The 25944-nt window shown below is 39.7% G+C and overlaps 1 protein-coding gene across 3 annotated transcripts in view; it reads right to left on the reverse strand.

Moving 5' to 3' along the window:
- The window catches only part of LOC135493223 (uncharacterized), a 210670-nt gene that overhangs the window by 53527 nt on the left and 131199 nt on the right, over positions 1-25944 (reverse strand). The window contains exon 1 of one of the 3 annotated variants that reach the window (XM_064780334.1): positions 11368-12012. The exons of the other annotated variants lie outside the window; for them this stretch is intronic. Within the exon in view, the coding sequence (XP_064636404.1) occupies positions 11368-11417 (50 nt within the window). The 5' untranslated portion in view covers positions 11418-12012. Of the gene's footprint in view, positions 1-11367; positions 12013-25944 lie in introns of those variants that run through there. 3 annotated transcript variants of the gene reach the window in all.

Raw genomic sequence — 25944 nt, forward strand, 5'->3', positions numbered from 1 at the left:
TGAAAAGTCACCAGATTTGCATGGTTGGATAACATTAATTAAACTGTCATTGGCCAACATCAAAGGAGTGCTGTTCACTTTTAACACACTCTGGTGTTTTTAAAAGATAGGTAACTTCTTCTTCTTCTTCCTCTTCTGTGTTGAGACGTCGACATAACGTAACCTTTGTATCATATCCTCAGGTCATGTGCCTTGACAAAATCGGCTGTTTGCTGGAGGTCCGTGGCGGTTAATAATAATAATAATAATAATAAAAGAATTTATATAGCGCCGCTTTAAATTAAATTGTCAGCGGCGCTTTACATTATATACATAGATATAAAACAATTTAACCATAAAACACATTGAATAAAACACTATCTAGTGGAAATATAGGTTAAAAAGGTGGGTCTTTAAACATTTTTTAAAAGTTGCCATTGTTTTGGACAATCTAATTTTTTCTAGCACTTTGTTCCAGAGCTGTGGGGCGCTGACACTGTACGCCCTATCTCCGGCTGTTTTCTTCTTGGACTTACAGTGAGTAAGTCTCGGTGCCGCTCCTGCCCTGGTTGTTCTCTGGGTCGAAAGAAGCGGCAGCCGAAGATAGGCAGGGCCACCGTCATACACAGCTCTGTAAGCAAAGGTTAAAAGTTTAAATTGAGTTCTAGCATGAACTGGTAGCCAGCCGGTTCCCCAAAGCTTAGTCATTGAATAAAACACTATCTAGTGGAAATATAGGTTAAAAAGGTGGATCTTTAAACATTTTTTAAAAGTTGCCATTGTTTTGGACAATCTAATTTTTTCTAGCACTTTGTTCCAGAGCTGTGGGGTGCTGACACTGTACGCCCTATCTCCGGCTGTTTTCTTCTTGGACTTACAGTGAGTAAGTCTCGGTGCCGCTCCTGCCCTGGTTGTTCACTGGGTCGAAAGAAGCGGCAGCCGAAGATAGGCATGGCCACCGTCATACACAGCTCTGTAAGCAAAGGTTAAAAGTTTAAATTGAGTTCTAGCATGAACTGGTAGCCAGCCGGTTCCCCAAAGCTTAGTCTTCAGTGAGTCAGATCCAAAAGTATTGTCTTCTTTTCATCAGGGGACAATCCTGCAGAATGTGCCGAGGCGTTTGGTTGCCAAGTCCACATTGGATGGAGCCATAATTGTAACAATTAATAGTGCTCCTTTGAGGGGTCATCACAGGATGCAGAGACCTACGAGAGAATATCAAACCCAGTGATAACTGGTATTAACCGCAGATGAGAGATCTTTCTGACGCCTCCGTAGCAGCGATTATAATCACAAAGAGCTAAGACTGAAATTGCTTGCTGGTGGTGCTTTACATGTACCTACTATTTATGTGGATAAGTATATGTTATCATTCAACCAGACATGCTTCAAGCCGTGTATAAAGTTCACCCCACAAAAAAAAGTCAAATTATCAGATATTCCATTGATATGAAAAGACCGACACTGATTTGCCCTAACTATTTATTCTCATTTTTTCATTCATACTGTCAGGGAGTTCAACCAAGTAATATGATAATTATACACACTTTTCAACTCTATGATGAGGCCAGTTAAGTTGGTGTCTTGGTTCTTGTCAACAACCAAATTCAATTTTCAGCCTGAACCAAAACAGATCATTACTTTTACATAACTTAATTTTTTACAAAATTCATTATTTTGTGGATGAAATGAAGACAGATGAAATTTGAAGTAAAACCCTCACCAATTTCCTGAAAGTGACCGACAAAAACCATGAAATCTAATTGCATTGGCCTTACATGTATATCAATAGGTTGATCATAAACTAATATGTACATGTATATCATTTCAAAGGTTGCCATTCATACAATATCCTTACACAAATGACAAGAAATTGTTGCTTCAGTTGAATGACTGAGCAGAAAATGATTGAGGAGCACTCCTTCGGTGTCAAATTGGTATTCTTATGCATTTTTCTTTCTTCATATTGAGAGGGAGTTGAGTGAAATTATCAAATTTCACTGTTCCACACAGCCAAAAGTTCATTTTCAGGCAACATACTGTACACCGCCAAATTTTTGTGGGCCTTTTATTTCCCGGAATTTTCAAATAATCTGGATTTGAAGAAAATTGGTTTTGATATGAAAAATCGAATAAGATATTGAAGTTTACATACGGAAATTTTTTCGTAAATTTTTGCAAATCCTTAAAGTTATATAAAGCAGCGAAATTTTTTTCTATATGAAAAATTGAATAAGATTTCGTAATCTGCCTACTGAAGTTCACAAAAGAAAATTTTTCGTAAATTTTTGCAAATCCTTAAAGATATATAAAGCAGCAAAAAAAATTTTTATATGAAAAATTGAATAAGATTTCATAATCGGCCTATTGAAGTTCACAAAAGAAAATTTTTTGTAAATTTTTGCAAATCCTTTAAGTTATAAAGGAGCAAAAATGTTGCGGTTTACAGCACCCATGTAATACATGTAGCAAAAATTCATAAAGTCTTTATGAATTCTTGGTAATAGGAAACTATTCTGGTTCACCCCATACATGCTTTTTTTCCCTTCCTGATTTTGTGTAACATCTAGTCTGGTGAATGGAGAAATGATGTATTTTGATCAGCACATCACATAAAATGTCAGAGTATCATTTGCTACTAGTATTTCCAATTTCTCAATATAAAGCAAGAATGATTTTTTATACAGTTGGAAACAATAGCCAATAGACAATATCGTATGTATACTGTATATAAACTATTTATCTTCATGTTTACTAAGGCCATGCCAATTTAAGACCTAGGACACTAGACGTGGAGGCAAATTTGTCTTCGATGGAGGAAAGGATCAAAACAAAAATCTCACAAGACCCTACAACTTATTGATGCAAACAATAGCTGCGCTTACACCACGAAATATTGGTGGACCAATTGCACGTACACCACCACATTGCTGCGACAAATTGGTTCGGCAATCCATTGCCGATACAAATTGCCGGGCGAATTTGTCCCATCAAGCTTGATGGTCCAAATTCGCCCGGCTTGTTAAAAGCTCGGCTTTGTCGTGGTGTACGCGCAAATGGATCGGCAATTAGCTAGTTAGATAGTTCGGCTCCAGGCGGCGCTTTCGAAATGGCGCTTTCTGCTTATTGTTTGCGCGCCATCTGTTGCCGGATTTTATAACTAGCTGCAGCGGTGGTGTACGCGCTTGGTGGATTTTCGATGGTGCAGCATTGGTTCGCGAACCAAGATTGGTGGTCCATTTTCAGGTGGTGTACGCGCGGCTTCTATCATGTCAGCACACTGGACTTTCGTTGACACTATCAAATTTCTATATTTAGAGTTAATTAAGGCATCAACTGTAGGTCATACCACAGATGATTTGAAGCTATCAGTTTTTATTTGACAAATGAAACTTAAGCAAGACAGGCTTTTCTATACATTTCATGTCGACAGATGACTTTTTGTCCTTTGAAAACAACTTTTTTTCCATTTTGTTAGTGGGTCCGCTATCCAAGGTAAAATATTGCTTTGGCCTATGTCCAATATCGATGACAGAATCCTAAAGCAAAGTCCTATACATTAGGTATCAAGTGTACGTTTGTTCCACTGTTCCTTGTTCCTTGTTCCATTATCTTTGTCTGGTAACACAAAACCTTGCATGACATTTATTCCCTCTTTCCAAGCCCAGTATCAAACGCTGATCAACATATGACAGGTCTTCATATCAATGCCATAATCCAATTTCTTATTGCGCACTTGGACAGTCCAAAACCAGCAGACACGGAATAGATAGATAGACATGGTCGTGGGGTACTAAGGCATCAAAAGACACTGTTGAAACAGTGGCCAACATTCAGTTGACAGAAACAGGTCCAAAATCAATTTATATGTCAGAAAAAGATGGTTTAAGTTTACCACGGTTGGTCGTCTGTTATCAATTCAATTTATTGCACAACTATCAAAGGATACAGACAGTATGGCAGTACACACATGAAAAAATACAATACACACAAAGACAGTCAAAAAACCAAAAAAACATGTATATGGCTGTTAAAAATATCATACAGCCATAATGAATTGTTAAAACATAGTTTTTGCTCCTGAAGAGCTGTTTGTCTTTCTTCAAAGGCTCAGATGGGCAGCACAAAGATGCTGTTATATTGCTTACAGAGAGAGAGTGGTCACCATTCAGTATCAAATTTCTAATCTCCATGACGTCTGTTTCCAACAAGGCCTACTTGATTGACAGAAAAAGGGCCAACAGTAATTTGTCTGTCAGAAAAAGATGTTTTAAACTTACCCATGTTACCATGGGTAGGATGAGGGGCTGCTTCTGTTGTCTGCAAAGCTGCACAAAGATGTCATTAGATCGCTTAGAGAGAGAGAGTGTCCTACATTCAGTATCAAATTTCCCATCGTCATGACGTCGGTTTCCAACGAGACCCGCTTGATTGACAGAAACAGGACAGCATTGGAAACTAAATCAGTCCATTAGATGAATAATACGATCTGATTTGCGTTATTCGATTTATGGGACATATGTCACCGCCGAGCTAGCGATATGCATCAGCAGCCTGTGGAGAGAGATAGGACGGAAGTCTGCAATTAGTTTGGCATGATCGACAGCCGATTCTGTAAGCTGTCAAATTTTCGCGAGCGATTTATTTTTGTGACTGGACTGTCAAACGCAAACTTAAAAAGAGTGAAATTTCCAACTCTAATGCATAATAAATTTTGGCATCAAAGCAATATTTGCTCCTGTTGCCAAGTGAGGTTTGTGAATTTGCCGATTTTTAGCGTCGCGAAAATTTCAAATGTCAAGGTTTACAGTAATGGGATAGGATAAGATTGGATGGAGACAGTAAAAAAAAGGAAATCTTCACGGCCATTAAAGTTTGTGGTTTTGTGAAATCACTTTTTGGCTCAATTTTGATTTAGTGCTTTGAGAACATTGTGACAGTAAGTTCCATAATGTTTTTTTGGAGGCATTTATCAGTTTCGCGAATTGTGCTAGTCATAAAAAAACGTAAAAGTAACCCGCAAACTTACAGCATACTACCATTTTGATTACTATCAATTTAAAATTATGAAAGAAAAAACTCCAATGCAACTCTTTTAAACAACTTAAAAACTATTCGAATCAGATCAGATCTGATGTGAGTGATAGCAGTTTCTCTGAACGATTTAGAAGAAGCTTAAAATCTGGGTAAGATTGAATTTTTACATGATTTTGAAAAAGACTATCTTTTTAACAAACCAAGCAAGGAACGGTTTGTGGAACGAATGATAACAGTTGCATTTTACATAAAATCAAATCTAGCATCCTCGAAAACCGGGGGGGGGGGGAGGGGGTGGATAGGTGCACGATTGATGCACGCCCGCCCCCCTTAAAAGTCTTTGAAATTGACCATGAATTTTAAGAAAACAGCAGGAATTTTGATGAGAAATCGAGTGCACGCCCTCTCTTTTTGTGGCTCCTGTATTCGCCCCAGCCACACACCATCTATACAGGTTTCGGAGAGTCAGAAAGCAAAGTCCCAGCTCCCGCATCGCTCCGAACATCTCTTCTCAAGCAATACCAGCCTAATGACAGATAAGTGGGTATCAAATGGATGCTGAGCCATTAGAGGAAGGGTATTCATTTCACTCGCATTCTGTTCAAAAACCGTCAATTTAAAGGGCGTACTCAACAAATGGAGAGGGGGGCATACGCAGCATTACCCAGCGTCATTAGTGCCAAAACCTGAAGCAAAGTGGCAATAATTAGATGAGATTAATCAAAATAATCCCTTCCAAGGTCTCTCAATTATCTGTTTTGAATAGAGTGCTCATGAGATGGAAATAACCAGCTTTCTCTAGTTGTTCTATTGAGATGTCACTTTAAAGGGCATACTGTAAACATGAAAATGTCTGTGTGCATTTTATTTTGAATTTTTCTGATATGGTTCAGTCCTCTTCTTCATATCAGAAAAATTAAGGAAGTTTCAACTGGGATTGCCAATCCCAGTTGAAACTTCCTTAATGAACACCTACATATGTATGTTAGCAGGACACCTACAGGATTTTGGTCCCAAGTAGGTCGTTTCTATACAAGTTGACCCCTATAATAAGGACCCCACCCTTTTCAGGACAGCAGAGATGTTCTAATGTACAGTAGCCATTTCAAAGTGGAGATGTACTAATGTACAGTTGCCACTTCAAAGTGGAGATGTTCTAATGTACAGTAGCCATTTCAAAGTGGAGATGTTCTAATGTACAGTAGCCATTTCAAAGTGGAGATGTTCTAATGTACAGTTGCCATTTCAAAGTGGAGATGTTCTAATGTACAGTTGCCATTTCAAAGTGGAGATGTTCTAATGTACAGTAGCCATTTCAAAGTGGAGATGTTCTAATGTACAGTTGCCATTTCAAAGTGGAGATGTTCTAATGTACAGTAGCCATTTCAAAGTGGAGATGTTCTAATGTACAGTAGCCATTTCAAAGTGGAGATGTTCTAATGTACAGTTGCCATTTCAAAGATGTAACATCAGCTTTCTGCTCTTAGACATTGTGGTTGGGGGGAGAGGCCTTGAAGTTAGGAAAAAGCTGGAGGATGAAGATACTCCAGAAATACTGTTTCCCCAATGTCACCCAACAGGTGAGGAATTGAATCTTCATCTTGAACCAAGACATGGCATCGCAGATCTTTACAGGCCACATCTATCACATTGTACTTTCTTGTGCCAGAGGTAAATAGAAATAAACATTGTCGCAGTGCATTTATTTTTGAAAAACGATGAAAAATACATACTCTGGGCCCCAGCTGTTTGCCCTCCTAAACTTGTTCTGAAACTTGAGCATATTCATCCACACATCTCAGAAAAATCTGAATAACATCCGCCAGTAAATCCTGAGTGTATCCCAAATTTTCAAAAAGTGCCAAGTTGCAGCAAAACTTCCACGTAAAGTATCAACCAGCCAAATAACAAAATGAGACTGTAAAAGTTCAAAAAATGGCACAAATGTTAACACAGAATGCTCAAGCTCGGACACCAAGCTGTATTCCTGGAGTGTCACCAAAAATGCCCAGAATGTGCCTGTCCGTTTGTGCTTAACAGTTTCATTAGCCCATCCATACATGTTCTTTAAGTGCCCTGAATATATGAATACATGAATAAAACCCAGGTACAACTTTACAATGCTCGGACACCTCTAAGCCTAAGTCTGTTTTGGTCTGTCATTGAGGAATTAAGTCCTCTGAGCTTTTTATTAGAATTGGCATTCCTGCGGTGCTGCAGTGAGGCGTACTGCAGGGCCAGATGTCCCCCCACCAGCTTTCCCTTTATTTGAAACAATTCGGCCTAGTTAATTAATGTGACAATTAGGCCCTCCTGATCACAATTCAAACTGGTCTAAGAAAGTGAGTGTGGGTGTGACTGCATAGTCGTGTATCCAGGACTAGGCTGTTCGAAATCACGTTAGCTTTAACGGCGCCGTTAAGTCTTAACGTGAAAATGCTAATGGGATTAACTGAAAGAGATAACATCCATAAGGATATTTAACGCAACCGTTAAGGATGACGTGACTTTTGTGCTTTTGAACAACCGGGCCCAGCTGGTGATTGGTGATTATTTAAAAAGTTCCTAGTTTGGCTTGCACAGCACCCGGGAAGGGGGGGGGGTCACTCCCAAAGAGGGGTATCCAGCTTCAATCAACACCTTTTTTTGCAGGGTGAGAAGTACATGTATTAATTTGCAAGTTAGTGGGCAGTTTTTGCTGGCCTAACAAGCTTTTCCTTGGTGCCAATGTTGTGTTTTTAGTTCAGATCAATGCAGCACAATGTTGGTTTGGCAATTCCATGGGGTTTTGCAGGCAAATCTCCACTGAATGGGGGCTCAAGTCTTCCTACGTGGGGGCCTGCTGCTTTGATAGAAGGAGAAATAACCACGCCTTTTTCTTGGACACTGATGTGCATATCAATGTCTATGGAAGTTATCCCTCCCCCTCCACGGGTACAGCACCCAATAATTCTGAAATGAGAGGGAAAATGTCCTGCCACGTATTATAAATATCCGGCCACAAATTATTATCTTCTCTTTAAATTCTCTAAATTGGGGTTCAATCTTGTCCAAATGTTCAAAAGAACTCTCAATGTATCGAACTCACACTTGAGTCTAAGTGAGATTTCAATACATTGAAGAACTAGTATAGTCCTCCATGTGAAACACCACAAGTTGTCATTACAGATTAGAATGGTCAGATTAGGGACATCGAATACGCAGTAGTCAAAACCATTCCGGATTTCACCTCACCCAAAAGTAAACAATTTATTCCTGCCTACATAAAAAGTCTAGGAAGGTCTAAAATCGAGTAATCTCAAATATTCTATGTTATTTGCGATTACCAAATCAGCATACAACTTAAGTGTATGATTCAACAGTGGTGTGTTGTTTTACCAGATAACAAGGCCTGCCAAACTATAAACTGAATGAGGACCCAAACAACACTGTGGTCTACAAAATACTGTCACAATTTGATATATGCAACTTATAGTGGAACCTCCCTAAGGGGACACCTCTGTGGCAGGACCCTGATCAAGGACACAGATTTTGACCTCACGTTGGAAAAATTTCATTCAATTTGACATCTCTATTCAGGACACCTCCCTAAGGAGAGAATTTTTGTCTGTCCCAAGGGTGTCCCTAATAGAAAGGTTCTACTGCAGTAGATCATCCTAATCTTAATGCTGTTAAGAAACTTAAGGTTACTGTAAAAGATAACATGAATTTTGTGACATGCTGATTGCATTTTTTTAGTATAGTCTTCCAGTGTCAGAACCAGGGAAGTGTGGGGTACTTCTAATACTGACCACCAACTTATGGATTATCAATTAGTCTTCTGTGGGCTATTTCGTTTTTCCTGCGTACAACTTAAGATGAAAGTGTAAGACCTTTTAAATCCATGTCTATAAGCCTATTACAATCGAAATAATCCATAACTTGAGTTTGGCATTATTTAAACAGTGGGGCGTCCTTCAAAGGCAAAGACATAATAATTATACTAGCAGGTATATACCCATTTTCTCTCAAGTGCAATAGTGATGATTCAATTCAACTAAGATGTGTTTAACTGTACAAGATGTACAGCAAATACATGCATAATCTGGTTTTTTCTTTGATGAGATTGAATTTTAGATTGGTCGAGATTGAGATCCACGATAGGAAAGGGATTGTCCAAATTTGATCTAATTATCTTGCACGCCAACTACAACAAAAAATATCACACATTTCCACAGATTTTAAGTTCAAGTTGAGGTGAAAATGTTTCACCACTTCTCAGCATAGGTGCTAATTTTTTTCCCAAAGGGAAGAATTTTGTTGTAAATTAAGTTTAACAGCGGCTAATAAATTCTTCATGACACAACCTGGTTTCATTCCATTTTAATTGGTAGACCACACCAAGTAATTAGAGCTTGTGTCCCAAAAGGGCTTGAAGAAAGTCTGCCAGATAACTCGGCGTTGATGCGGGGTCAAAGACGTCGACGAGATTGTTTGGAAGAAGTCAACAAATCTGCTTCTGATAGTAGCAGTGCTTCCTGGCACAGAAGATCACAGCTGCAATCGCCGACTCCAACTGCCACTCAAAAATCAGTGCACGGCTAATATAAAAAAATGTTGATACTTGCAGTTCGTGATTGGCGACTTAACACCGACAGTAAAATCAGCTCGTCAGCATGAGCATACTACACAAAAAAGTAATCGGCAAAAGGCGGCAAATATTCTCATAGCATGCTGCCACCATTAAAAAAAAAATCTGAATATGATTTAGTTATCCTTGTTATCATCCTTTTATTGTTACCGCCTGTCTATTCACAAATTAAAATGGATGATCTCTCCAGAGAATTTGTTGAATTTGTTTTCATCCACTACCTAGCTTGGAATCCATCATTCTGATGGAATATTCATTAGCCACTAGTTCCTACCGTCCCATAGGCCTTTTCGAAGAAGATGAATCAGTGCCAAAACAAATCAAATGTGCACACTCTGAACACATCAAAAGGCCGACTTTGGACAACAGCCACGGTGACCCTTTTGTTCTAGGTGAAACACATGACAGCACCCCAACAAACTTCTTCGAAAAGGTCGATTAATGCCAAAATCCACATGGAATTTATGTCTGATTGATATACCCTATCCTCTGGGTGTACTCGCAAACAAGGGCTTGTTGGATATGTTGCCGAGTCAAAATTTGAATATGTAGCATAGTTTCACCGATCTATGCAATTCTAACCATATATTTTCAACATAGTCATTCGATGCCGGCCTTTTCAAATGAGATAGTTTGGGAGCTGACCAGACTTGCGCTTCACCTGGAAAAAAGGGTCAAAGTGGCTTAAAGTGATACTATGATGTGATTTACAACTTTGCGGAAATACGTCAGTTTTTAATTGTTGATCACAAATGTAAAGCTCAAATTTTCCATTTTTGATTAGATTTATTATAAAATCGCTGAATGTAAACCACCGCGTCCGCGAAAATGTTCATGTTGTGACGTCATCAACGAAAACGGCATCGAAGCGAGCCGTCCGGGCGGGATTAAACCATCAATTTCTAGAAAATGTGCATTTCGATTCGAAAACCTTACCGATTTATGAGAAAGTGACGTAGTCATTTGTCAAAAACAGCTAAAGCATTATATGGTGAAATTTGACACAAGTTACCCTTTAAGGCATTGCCGAAGTATTCTGAGGCCTTATGAGGGTGCACATTTGTTTTGTTTTTTTGGCCCTGGTTTGTCTTTGTTGAAAAGGCCCATTCAACATGCTCAGCAGGAGAGACAGTGGGTTGACACCAAATCATCCACTGGTCATGACACCATGTTCTTCTAGCTTTTGTTTCAATAGCATTCCGCGAAGTTACTATTTATAGCTCACAAGGTCATTTGCATAAGATATTGATGACGCTTTAGTCACGTGACAGTCGGACATCGACACTTATTTCTACGCATTTGAGCTTATTTCAAAGTCAATTATCTTTGACCCTGCATTGTTTTTAGCATGAATGATAGCATAGAGTCAGAGAGAGAAATATTCAGAACAATTATGGCGTATTTCCAACACTCGGACATGTGCCAGATTGAATCTAACTGCCCTAGTCAGAAAGCCTGAATCCATTACGAAACCGCATGTTTGTCCGACATTCCCTGTAATTCAGCGATGGGGAAATAGAGGGCAGCAGCTGCAGTGACGTCATCTTCGCGGAATGCTATTGTTTAGTAATCAATCAACCAGTCCTAGATCGGTTAAACTAGAGTAGGCAACTTTCACCGCTCTGTGAAATCAAAAATAAGGTCATGCTGGACTATGACGTCATGCCCACAGGACAACTTGGTGTCACCAATAAATGAACTGAGAAATAACGGTGTCTTACCTTTCGCCAACAGAAAGATCTATATAATCATCATTGAGGTCAAAATCCATGGTAACGGCCTTAGCTAATTAACTCCAAAATCAAAATCCATGGTTACAACATAAGCTTATTAATTCCAAAATATTTGTGAGCGCTTCTCCGAACATCCCACAATGATGAGTGAAAAGGAAAAGATATTATTCCATTTTTAGACGTGTCAGGTATCCAGCATTAAGAAAGTGTCCACAGATATATTGAAGTAAAAGCTGGGCAACATTCCCAAACCATGATACATAGCTTTCCCTGGTCTTCACTATGTGAGCGTTTTTATATTTGAATTCCATAGAAAAATAATCATTTGCCATCAAATAAGTATTTTCTGCCTTATTTTGCTTAAACAGAATTCACCACACATTGACATTCCTGACGATGGGCAGTAGGCCCATAGGTCTTGCTAAGGTAAGGCCTAAGTGACAACTGCACTTCAGTAGGAACTACCAAAAAAATGCTTAGTTGAAGTCCATTAAATGCACCCTATTGGGTAGAGCACATACTTATACTAGGCCTTCCCTTAACTTCTCTGTCGTATGAATAGGAACATTACTTGTACAATATGTATGATTATGCATAACCGGAATCACTCGGGCCTATGGAAGGCATGTTGGGGACAGGTCAAAATGAGCTAAAACTTGACAAAGCATGGTGAAGAATAGGCCTAGGTATGATCAAATACAATGTTTACAATGATATAGAACTGATTTAAAGACCTCTCACTCTTGTAGGTCAACAGGCCATATATTTTGATTATGTGAATGAAGGTAATGGGATGTAAGAAGTGGTTTTGATATGATAAAGGGTCCTTGATTATATTGACTCAAACAGCTAATGAATTTTGGAGGTCAAGAAGCATTTTTCTGATGACTGAACTAAAGAAATAAAGTGACAGGTAAATTTGATTAGCCTGAATTCCCACAATAAAACCAGAGACTTCTGACATCGTTTAATTAGTTTGTCCGGACTTACCCTATGCTGTACAGTAAAAAAATTTAAACTCGTAACTGAATTTGAAAATTTCTTGTTGCGTAAATATGTACTGAATATGAATTTCGACATTGTCATGGTGTAGACCAATATACAAATTCTATATCTACCAAGTTTCAGCTCATTTGCATGATAAATTCACGACCATCTTGCATAACCAGTGGTTTTCAATACTCTGCCACTTGCTCTTTCAAACCCCTGGTAGCATTGGGTATAACTGCACTTTTATTTTCAAGTATATATGAACGGCGCACACCTTAAAGCGAACTGGAACCGCCAAGCCAGTTCGTATGACCTCGTTTTCATTTCCTGCGTATCGGGTGATCAGAACGAGGCATGAATGAAACATGGCGCCTAGCTGTCAATCATTCAGTGACGTCACTTCTATGGAATTTACTACGAAAATTCATGAATGAAAGATCGCATGACTCACGTGATTCTCACATGATTCTCAATAATAACAAATTGATCTGCGCATGCTAGGGCACTGGGGGCGGAGCTACAAATCTGAACTCGAATAGGAAGTTGGAAGTTTGACTTTCTCGGGCGGTGAAAGTCGAAAAGTTGAATAAATCGCTCAGCGGTTCCAGTTCGCTTTAATGGAGACTATAGGAAGGAGCAGGGGGATCAAATTGGCCATCTTCAGGTGACTAATATACATAGTAAGGGCGCTAGGTCATGTTGACATCAGTGAATAAAGAGGTGTCCTCAATAGAGAGGTTATAAATTGAATGGAAACAACCACGTCTGGACCAAAACTAGTGTTCTAATAGAGAGGGTGTCCTCAATAGAGAGGTTAAATTGAATGGAAACAACCACGTCTGGACCAAAACTAGTGTTCTAATAGAGAGGGTGTCCTCAATAGAGAGGTTAAATTGAATGGAAACAACCACTTCTGGACCAAAACTAGTGTTCTAATAGAGAGGGTGTCCTAAATAGAGAGGTGTCTGCTAAGGGAGGTTCCACTATAGTATAGTTACATCATTACCACATCAGCCAAGCCATGAGGCCAACAAACTGAAGTGCTTCCCAACTCCCTCTTAAGCACGGTTCGTTACCTCTTGCGACATGTTTCCCCCTCGTGGCTGCGCGCTCATTAGCGTAATTTTTCACAATCATCGCAACAATCTAATATCGCGCATCGCCTAATTGCTCTCTGCAAGAATCTCCACTGACCACAAGTGCTTCCAAACTTCTACCGGCCGTCGTAATCGTTAATTTTGGTGTGAAAAATGTGCCGTCGTCTCGGTAATGCACTGCCAATCAATGAATTAATCGATAAATGAAACGGCCAGGGGCCATTGTGCTCACCGTATACATCTTTTAGTAGGCAGGATCATGCTTAGTTTAGAGGTGAATATGGTGAACACAATCAGGCATGAAGACTTTTTTTAGATGTGTATTGATGTCAAGTAATAAGACAGGGCAGTATATATAAGTTTATGATCCAACCAATAATTGTCTATGACATCAACAAGATCAATATCGTGTGATTGCTAAGAGTCCCTGCAATAAAAAATTCATCGAAAAAAAGTCATTAATAAGCGAGATATTGCATGTCCTACTTTTTCAGTTTTGACTCCCTGGTGGCCAAATCAAGAATCAGATCAGGCCAAAATTCGGTGTCAGAGATTATCTGATGTAGGGGGTTACATGTACCAACTTTCAAGTTCATAGCTTCAGCAGTTAAGAAACGTGCCATAGTTACACTCTAATGGCCAATTTACGCCATTTGACCTCTGTGACCTAGAAAAGGAGGTCAAATCCAAAAATCGTAGGACATGTGGTGTATCCTTGCTAGAAGTCCCTGCCATAAAAATTTTATCGAAAACAATTCACTCAAATAAGCAAGATATTGCACTTCTTCCTTTTTCCATTATGGCCCCCTGGTGGCCGAATAAAGAATCAGATCAGGCCAAAATTCGGCATCAAAGGTTATCTGATGTAGGGGGTTATATGCACCAAGTTTCAAGTTCATAGCTTTACTGGTTAAGAAACGTGCCATAGTTTACACTCGTGCCATAGTTTACACTCTAACGGCCAATTTACGCCATATGACCTCTGTGACCTTGAAAAGTAGGTCAAATTGAAAACCCGTAAGACATGTGATGTATTCTTCCTAAGAGTACCTACCATAAAAATTTTATCGAAAACAAGTCACTTATAAGCGAGATATCACACTTTTCAGATATCCACTTTTGGCCCCCTGGTGGCAAAGTTGAGAATCAGATCAAACTGAAATTCAGCACCAGAGGCTATGTGATATAGGGGGTTATATGTACCAAGTTTCAAGTTCATAGCTTTAGTGGTTAAGAAACGTGCCATAGTTTACACTCTAACGGCCAATTTACGCCATATGACCTCTGTGACCTTGAAAAGTAGGTCAAATTGAAAACCCGTAAGACATGTGATGTATTCTTCCTAAGAGTACCTACCATAAAAATTTTATCGAAAACAAGTCACTTATAAGCGAGATATCACACTTTTTAGATATCCACTTTTGGCCCCCTGGTGGCAAAGTGGAGAATCAGATCAAACCAAAATTCAGCACCAGAGGCTATGTGATATAGGGGGTTATATGTACCAAGTTTCAAGTTCATAGCTTTAGTGGTTAAGAAACGTGCCATAGTTTACACTCTAATGGCCAATTTACGCCATATGACCTCTGTGACCTTGAAAACAAGGTCAAATTAAAAACCCGTATAATATAAAATGTATATTTGCTATGAGTACCTACAACAAAAGTTTTATCGAAAACAAGTCACTAATAAGCGAGATATCACACTTTTTAGATATCGACATTTGGCCCCCTGGTGGCCAAACAGAGAATCAGATCGGACCGAAAATCAGTGTCAGAGGTCAGCTGACCTAGGGCATTCTGTGTACAAAGTTTCAAGTTCATAGCCCTAGCAGTTAAGAAACGTGCCACTGTTAGGATACGACGACGACGACGACGACGACGACGACGACGACGACGACGACGACGACGACGACGACGACGACGGACACAGCGCTATCGTATAGACTCCCCTTACGGTGAGCCAAAAATTATTATGAAATTTATTGGGTACTGGGAAATACTTTTTGTTAATGTGTTGATAATTAGTCACGGTCTATCGCTGTGAATGGATGCAACGTTAAAAGGATATGGCGAATAAACTACCTGCAGTGGAATCACCCTTTGGGGACACCTGTCTATTGAGGACAATTTCTCTAATACAAGCAACACATCTGGTCCCATATTGGTCGTTTCCATTGAATCAGATATCTTTCATTCGGACACCTCTCTATTAAGGACAGCATTTCTCCATACCAAAGGTTTCCTTATAGAGACTCTACTTGTTAAATCAGCAGTTCTTTGGAAGCTTCGAATAAGACTGTGCATGCATTAGAGATTTTTATTCAGACCACGCCAGGTTTTGATTGGAGCGGCAAATATATGAGGTTTTAAATAGCAGCTCATATCTATTGGTCTCCTTTCCAACAAATGGGGCGGTGTCAGTTTCGGCGGAAGATGGGTTTTGTTGGCGATGTAATTGCGTCTGGCGAAATGGGTGAAGTAACTCGTCAGGAGAGCAAGAACAGCATACTGATTTTCCTCGAAACTATCAACCGCAGATCTGGGGGCCAATCGAAGTTTGGCAAAGTTGGCGCATATGGACAATTAAATGAAGAAGCAGTCACAGCAACAGCCAATTTCCTCCTCAGGTACTAGCACAAGCCCCTTTAAATTTGCTGGGTTGGGGAGGGGGCGCAGTGTGGTATTGAAAGGCAAGGACCACTGAAAAGATCATCACCTCAAGGACAAATACCCCTGATTGGTAATCAAATCTCCCCGACATGTCGTGATAATTCCACGGAGGAACTGACACGTGCCATGCAACATGTCTCTACCACGCTGATCAAATAAGTCCAGGAAATGAAGGGTATTTATATATAATTCAACAGTTGCCCTGGAAATGACCTTTGACTTTGTTGATCCAGATGGAGGCGGGAGGCACTTAGTTCGAAATTACCAAACAAAGCGGTTATTGATTCAGGGTTTGATAATCATTACAAACAGTACTACAGTTACAACTAGTTTTCAGTATTGACCTGGCAGAGCCTGAGCAATCTATCCAAATGGTAGTACACACCACGTACCTCCATTACCAATATTAGCCCAACGAATTACACCTCTCATCTCTCTTCTGATCCCCTATCCTATGTCGCAAGAGTGTGATTTTCCACCGTAATAAGTATTGCCAGCAAATTATGAGAGACTCGGTGAGAATACTAAACACCTGCCCATGAGAGATATGTGTAATTTGCTTGACCAATACTTTCACACCAGTGCTACTAATCACTTTGGTATGATTCAGGAGACCGTTGAAATTACTCTTTTGGTCAGAAAAACTGACGATTGTCGTATGAGAGGCCCCGAGCAACTGATCAAACTACTTTTTCTGGTAAGTACTTGACTTGACTACAAAGCTTGTGTATTGAATAAACTTGGAATCATTGCTATAACCATAGGGGTGCAGCTAGTCGAGGGGGGAAGCCCCGAAGTCACCTAAAAGTTTGTTTTTGACCGCGATTTTGGCTGATAAATTTCAAAAAGTCTCAATTTGCACACGTCACACACCTCGAGATCCCATTGCCTCCCCAAGACCAGAAAATTAGCTACGCCTCTGAAGAAAGTTAGAATGGCAAACCAATGTTAGAATGACAAATTACTCTCTCCCTCCCTTCCTCACTGGTCCTCCCACCCTATGTCACCAGAGTGTGATTTTCCGCCGCAACGAGCAATGCCACCAATTTATCACCAAGAATACTAAACACCTGCTCCTCGGGAATATGCGTAATCTGCTTGACCATACAGCTTTCACACAAGTACCACTGACCACTTTGTCATGATTTGTGAGAATTACGGCTTGGCAATGACTCTGGAAACGTCAGCGCCTGTCGCCTCTGAGGTCCCGGGTTGGATTCCTGGTCGGTCTCGGTACACTCATGTGATAGAGAGGGCGACTCTCTTCGACAGTATAGGTTTCCTCCGGGGTCTCCGGTTTCCTCCTACTTACATTACAATCACCAGATATCGTTTATAGAGCTATCATGTCCTCGTTGATGCTCAGCTCTCAACTCACTATTCAAAGCATCACTCACACTGCACTACGTTTCAATTCAGCATTTGTTTCGCAAATAAATAAAAATTGCAAAAAATATTTTTTATTGGAAGAACCAAAAATCATATTTTTGAAAAGAAATTTTCGTAAATGGCAAAAATACGACAGTGCAAAAATTTAGCAGTTGACAGTAGTATTCTGTGCTTTTTCCAGTTTTTATACCCTAATGGTTTTGTGATTAGTAGGCGCACCGCAGTCATCATTTATGGGTGACCTGTGGTCTGCAGATTCCCCTAGCGATCAACACTTGTTGACATAGCAACCATGTGTTTGCAGGTGATAAATGACATCTATTGTGGGCAGTCAGGTATGGCAGCTTGATGGTCGATGGAATGAGAAGTTGGTTTTTCAGAAGTGATGACGTGCAATGATAGTGCCAGACACATATTTTATTTAGGTGAACTCAACAGATTTTTCTGTGCAAGGGTTAATTTTGTAACGCTGTTTGTTTTCATTGTATTTATTGGTGGCTCCAATGAGTGCAGTTGTTATGCATGCAAATTTGCTGAAACTTGGTATTCATACTAGTTGTATATCTGCCAACACAACAACAATGCTGACATTCATATTTAGTGCGTATTTACATATTTGAAATCTTTTCAAATTCGAGTTCAGTTTTCAAATCTATGAACGGACGTAGCAGGCCTTTAATGTACAGAGCAATTTTAGCTCAAGAGCATACTTTCACATAGGCTAGCTCTGCCACCTGAGCACAAATCTTAGCCCCAAAGAGCTCCATACATGTATCGATCCCTACAACACAGATAAGCTTAGAAAACTTCTATAATTTCCACACACTCCCCTCTCAGCTCTCACCACAAAGCCGGCCACGTTATTGACAGCATCTCTTCTTAGCTCTCACCGCAAGCCCAAGCTGATCAATTCACGAAACTAATCCTCTTCATTCTATCCCCCCATTGTCTCGTTGGGGCGTCTAACTCATCAATCCCATGATCCACTCGAAGAAATCGAATTCTCCGTCAATTGAGAAGAAATCGCTACAAACCCCGTCAGCCGTGTCTTGAACGGATAATTCCAGAAACTTCATTGACTATTTTTACGGTCGGTTTGTCTTTATTGGCCAAAAGGTCAAAGCAGTTTTCCACATTTTTCAGTTTTTGTCGCAGTTATGACCTTGTAAATTTTTAACTGGTGACAACTATTTATTGTATACAATTGTGACCTGCTCTTGCAAGATTATGGGCTTGGTCCGCGCCCATCGGGATATATGCCAATAGGGATGGAAACTCTTCCAAATGGATGGTGCCCATAAGGCTATTTTATTTGTTGTCATTTAAAGATGCTCAAAAAAATTTGAACGTCATCAAAATCCATTCACTTATTTCTTTTTTCGTCATATTTCTGATTGGTAGCGTCAGTAATCCTTCGAAAAATATCACAATATGGCTATAATTAGCTGTTGCAGTAACCCGAGGCATATAACCTGAGCTATAACTGTAAACCCTTGCGAGCGAGCCCCCTTTAGTCTCCTTCATTAGTTTATCAATAGGCATCCGTATTATCACTAACAAGCAAAGAAAAAACTACTTTTTTGTTGTACTGCTTGGAAATATGATTTGGAGAAAAAGAGGAAAAGTGAAGAAAAAAGGTCTTCTAAAATATTTAAGTAAGCCTATAAGTAATATGAACTTCACGTGCGGTCTTGGGGTAAATTTAGACTACCCGTAATTGAAAAGAGGCAAATTTGTCAACTTTTAGCTTTGCTCACATTTAATCAGTTGACAGCACTCTTTTGTAGTTTTAAGTTGACTTGAAGTTTACTAGCTCAAAGCAAATCAGAGAGCTGAATTAAATTTGCATTTCAAAATGACTTCACACATACGGTTAAGTTGTTACAACTATAGCCGTGGTACAATTATGGCCTCTGTGTGCATCAATGTGTACTGCCAGCTGTTTTATATACATAGGGACTATAATTGTATCTTGGCTATAATTGTAACACTTTACCTTTACTTACATGCATGTGTGTGTATGTGTACATCTACCTAAATTCTTATTTCACACACTAAGCACGTACACCCAGTCACCTCGAAAATCATGAGCAGCCCGATATCATAATCCGCTTCAGAGATAAATCAAGCTCACATCCTCAGTGTCATGGTAATGAAATCGTTGCAATGTAAGGCGGGGTCTGCGGACAGAGTAGACCGGCAAATATCCTGTGAGTGATTCCTGACGAGGCCACAAAAGAAGATGAACGGACGAACTGATTGATGGAGCTTTGATGTTGACAATACAAGGGCAATGATGCGGGCAGTAAACATTTCAGTTACTGCGATGATTGCAAGCAAACTTGGTTCCGAAGGCGCTAGATCCACCAGGGCTCAGTGGAGAGTGATAGTGCATCACTAGCAAACCTAATTGCCAATGGTCAAAATTGACCTGGTAGCAAAACAAATTGCCTGTAGTCACAATTGACCTAGTATAAACCTAATGGCCTGTAGTCACAATTAACCTAGTAGCAAACCTAACTGCCTTTAGTCACAATTGGCCTAGTTGCAGATCTAACTGCCAGTGGTTGCAATTGACAAAGTAGCAAACTGCCTGTAGTCACAATAAATCCTTTATCCAACCCAATTGCCAACAGTCATAATTAACCTAGAATCAAACATTATTGCACATAGTCACAATTAACCTAGTATCAAATATAATTGCCCCCAGTCACAATTAGCCAAGTATCAAACCGAATTGCCCCAAGTCACAATTGACCTGGTAGCAAACCTAATTGCCCAAAGTCACAATTGACCTATTGGACAGGCTGCTACCCAATCATCAAAATTACTTTAAACCACCAAATTTTCATGAACGTTTTATTTTCACAGACCTTGCCGATTACCTAAATTCACAAGAAAAAAAACATAAAAAATAATTTTTATTTGAAAAAGGGAAATAAATTTTTAATCTGGCAAAATAAAAACGGTGACTACTTTCCCCCGCAATGGCAAAATTAATAAGGCGTCACCAATATTGTGGTTTACTGCATCTAGGTGGAGTTTGGAAGTTTTCCTTAACTACTCTAACTTTCTGAACATTCCGTCCATCTTATTACAAACTCCAACAATAATTACCTTATTGTCAGAAAGGCTCTCAAGGAAATTCTGTTAGTCACTAACGAACTAATCTAATTAATCACTTGTTGACAGGAGTGACTAATTGAGTTCCTCAGTCTTGTTTTAACACTTTCCCTCCACAGGCCAGACCACTCTGACCAATCGTAACCCACAATGAACCTTAAGGAGGTGCCAAAAAGATCTACACCAAGAGTACTAAAGAATATCAAATATAACATCTGTTTGAATATACAGTAGACCATCCCCTAGCGGACACCTCTCCTTTGAGGACACCCTCTGTATTAGGGACACTGCATTTGATCCAAAATTGGTAAATTCAATTGAATTCGACTTCTGTAATCAGGACACCTTTCAATTAAGGACATTTGTCAGTCCCAAAGGTGTCCTAGATAGAAAGGTTCTGATGCATATCATCAAGGGTTTAAGACAAATTTGGGCTCTCCTTTTGAAAAATTACAAGATTTTTTATATCTCACTTCCTAGTTCTTGGTCTTTACTAATTCTTAATCATGATATCGTGGAAATGACTGACAAACTGGGTAACCATTATTTGAAGTTGCATCCCTGTTGATGAATTGGCGTTAGCAGTATAAACACTGGCGTTCAATCCTAACGCTACTTCTGTGTATCAAATTTACTGAAGGAGATAACGCTTAGTTGAGCTAATGCTGGCATTTGTCTCTGATGCCAATTGAGCAACTTTGGTCAATCAAACTGCAAATTTTTGAAAATGTACCTTTAAGATTTAATAACGACAGCTCTAATTATTTTTCAGCAGCATTATTGTCTTTATTTCTCATTAGGGGAGAAATATGACATCTTAGATCAATTTTCATTTTTCAAATTGCAAGCATTTGTTAAGTACACTTCAGATCAAGTAGCTACAACTTGCAATACATCTAGGAACGACCGTGTGTATAACATGTACTAGAAGGAATGTCCAACTGAGAGTGGAATCGACTTGAGATAATAAGGCAATAACTGTCATTTTGAGAGGAAATAATAAGCCTTGTAAGAGGAGAATACATCAGAATAATGAACAACATATTGTCCCTTAAATCATGGTTTGGAAAGTGAGATGGCTTTGCCGCTAAAGCTCAACACCAACTAGCGATTTGAATCGCTCTGACCATTGATTACAATCGCTTCGACCTGTGATTATAATCGCTGCTATGTGTGTCAAAAAGATCTCTCTTCTGCGGGTACAACAGGTAATCGACACAACCTATTCTCCGAGGTGATCCAAGTGCATCTTATACCTTGTAATCAATATTCTGCTCGCCAACTCAGAACTATTGAGTAGTGCACGTCCCCCAGCTAGCAACACGTCAACCGCTCAATGGTACATGCCCGCGGTAGTTTAGCAACTCCTCGTCTTGCCTCAAGAACAGCGTAAAAAGGTCGCCTTTTCCCGATAATTATCAGGTTTCATATCGTGACACGATCTCAAGGAGAGAAATTGCGTATGCCAATCTCGCGGCAGCGATGAAAAAACTTTAACTAACATGGCCAATTACTTAACGACCCTTCACTGTACTTGTCCTGACAGGATTTCATATCAGGTGTTTGTGATATCGGGCTTTTAAAAAAGGAAAACTTTTATCACATTATTTTTGGCAGTTGTGAGAGATACACGTAATTTGCAAGAAGAGAATTTGCCAGATCAGAAAATGATACCCTTTTTCAATAGCTTCTTATGCAATGATGACGGAACATTTTTGCATCGAACTTTTAAAAAACATATTTTCAAACATTCTACTCTCCGATGGATATATCATTTTTGGTCACCAATATTTCCCAATTTTTTTTATATTAACCCTTCTAATACGCCAGTGTTAAAGCCCAGTACAACACCGGTACCATTTTTGATTCACGAGGTTGACTATAAAGTCGAATTCCAGACATCATAGCAATTCTGATCAAATCTCTACAGGCTCAATGAGTATGACAAATCAGTTCAAAAACATATTCAATGCTTCACTTGGAATAATGATGGCAAGTAAAGTGTCAATTCTGAAGAGAAATTGCATCGTTAGTACGCGAAAGCTGTCTATGTCGATTTATATCCTTTGAATCAGTTCTGAAGAGGCAAAATATGAACTGCACCTGCAAGACTCCAAGTTCATTTCATCTGAAGACTAAAAGATATGAATAAGGAAGCAAAAGTACAGTCCAAATCACAATTGACATCCCTTACATCGCATCAGTGGTGCGCTATATTGACACGCTACCTAGCATGTAGGTCACGCGTAATATACACGCAAACTTTGCAATACGTAGAGCAATAAATGTGCCAGTGACGCAGAACTCAACGCACAACTTGCGCGTACCTGATGCAAAGCAGAAGGGATGTCAACTATGACTTGTACTGTACAGCATCTACCTAGTGTTAGGTTTCAAGTTCTGACAATAGGGGGCCTTTTGGAAGACAACTCAGCTTCTTTAAAGGTTATTGCCAAAAAGGAATAAGGCAAGATTGGTTGTTGCTCGATTCTTGGCTCTACCGTATTTGAGACAAACTTTGGTACATATTTCTCCTCGAATGGCCGGGCTGCAGCGACAGTGGAGAACAGCCTGCAAGCACGCTGGAAGTTTAAGAGTCTACTCAGGGTATAACCTCCGTAAGTGCCTAGTGAAAGGCCCTGTGAACTCAGGATGTTGAGCTTATAGCTAAATACAGAAAGAACAGTCAAGTCAGACAATTTCTTATTTCCGTCCTTTCTTATCGAATAAACGCCAGCGAAAATCATCGTAAAAGACTAGCTGCTGGTTTTTTGTATGATATATTGGTCATAGCATTATAGGAGAACAGAGTCGGCAAATTGCTTTCCCCGTTTTTATGAAAATAAGCCATTTCGTTGATAAAAATGGACGACTCTAAATAAAACATTACGCTTTTTTACGTCTTGATGATTAACAAAATGATATATTGGACCTGGCGTTAACGGAAGCTCAAGCAACTTGGCAATTATTTCCCATCTGTTCATTTTTGTCAATTACATCATCTGATGGTGAAAGGGCATTTTTCATTTCAAATCTAATCATTTCAAGACTGTGACAAAACTCGTTAGTCCATTTGATAAATTGCGCCCCAAGAGTGCTATTACACGAAATGGACATGTTTCAGCAAGAAAATAATACAATTTTAATACCACATGTAGGATCTGAATTAAAGTTTTGATGCTGTTTAATTTGAAAAGTGCAACATGTTTATTTTGACACCTAGTATATATATGTAAAGTCATCACCAGATACAGGTCAATAATATCTTAACCTAATGTGTCAAAAAAAGAATGTGCAGCTCAACGACAATTGTTGGCTACTATGACACTTTAAGAACTTTAATACGAGATGTTCCCCGATGCTTTTTGGTTGGCTAAGGCTTCTTATACATACACTTTCCCAAAAGTGACAGACTTGCAACGTCATGCATTTGGTAATGCATCATTGAACACTGCATCATGACACCAGCTGACTAGTATCCATCTACCGCAGCAGACGTCACTGCACGACGGATCAGATTACCGCACAACCGTAATGAAATGGTTAACATAGAGACGCTCCAACGTAAGCTGCTAATGAGAGTTGACAGGAAACAATGCATCATGGGGGATCTGGCATTAGCGATGGAAGGAAACGGTGATAATGGAAACGATGCTTGAAAGACGCACGGGGAGATTGAAGTCAAGTATTTGCCGATATGTCTACTTGGGGGGCCTCTTTCTTGTTGCAATAACTTTAGTGAATGCTCATTTGAAGATTGAGAATGCAAACCTTGCCAGAAGCGTGCTAGGAGAGAGGAGACTAATACTTTCCAACACCTCCACTAGGGGTCTCTTTCTTGCTGCAAAGACTCCCATAGATATGGCCTATAGTTTAAGGAATTGATACCGAACAGGAGGTAGTTGTCTCGCCGAAACTGCCAGGTTGGAGCTAAAATGTAGACCAAAAGCGAGGTGTTTCAATGTTGAAGCCCACAGAGATCCTTGTGAAATCCTAACACAAAACTGAATACAATCCTAGCACAAAATGTTATCAGAATTTTTTACCTGGGTAAAACTTTTAGAAACCCAGGATATTCAAATTCTTAAAGTCTTTCTTTGATGCCAATACCTTCCGATAACTGATAGCGATAGGTAGTGTCATTTGAATCGATAATCCCGGCGACATTTACGGTAAAATAATGGCCATCTGGCTCGGCCTGTCAGACAAAGTGGCCCATTACCTAAGATGATGAGAAAAGAATACATCAAAAGTGAAGCCGCGAGCCAAATGGATCAGTCCTCCTTAAAGGCAGAAAGCAGTTGATCTCAACTTTGAAGAAGTAAAGTACAGAAATTAGCTGGTCAGAAACTGTGACATTAACGGACCTCATAGCAATCGATAAAAATATCATCTGAGCTACTAGCTAAAGACAACTTTGGACCAATAGGCCATGTTCATGACCATCATACTCTACCAAGGAAGCGCCTCAAGCCCAGGTTAATCCAGCACCTGTAGACCCCCATTAGCATTTCCAATATCATTTGCTCCACTGCCTTAGGTTGTTTTATATCACAGCCCATCAACAGACACAATGAGAAAACCACATTAGACTGAGTAGATGAGGTCACTGGCGCCAATTTCCTTAACCTCGTGGAACCCATTACCTGAATACAAAACCCATTTTTCTTGTAATGACCAAATGTTGGTTACCGGGTTCTTGCAGTGACCTTTACCTATACCCTATCAAGGACGTAGCTAGCTTTTTGGTGGGGGGGGGGGCAAAGGATCTCAAGGGGGCAAAAATGACACTTCTTAAAATTTTTCGTCCAAAATCACGGTCAAAAACACATTTTGTGACTTCTTGGGGGCATTACTTGCTCCCCTGCCCCCTGGCTACGCTCATGCCTATGTATTAATATTGCTGTCTCCACTAATCCAATGGAGGCGGACCTTGCAGCCTCTCAGTCTAAGCTAGCTAGCTACCTTAGCCCATTGTCGCAGACATAAGTCACAATATAGAAGGGTTATTATTATCCTCTTAAGGCCATTTCACCGCAATGTCTCAAAACCTGACTTACTGACTCGACGACAATATCCCATCATCTCTGTCTCATCGTGAAATCGCATTAGGGAAAACCTCATAAACCTTAAAGGATTTGGGGAAAATATCCCCAGAGTTCAGGCCGGTCAGCTACATTTCTCACATACATCTGAAATTCTAAATTGCTGCACAAACAAGCAATTTATCTAGCTACGACCTGAAATTTAAATCACATGCAACAACAAATGCTTTTTCGCTTTGGTTTAACCCG

This window comes from Lineus longissimus, chromosome 9, assembly GCF_910592395.1.
Source record: "Lineus longissimus chromosome 9, tnLinLong1.2, whole genome shotgun sequence".
In the NCBI taxonomy this organism is placed as follows: Eukaryota; Metazoa; Nemertea; class Pilidiophora; order Heteronemertea; family Lineidae; genus Lineus; species Lineus longissimus.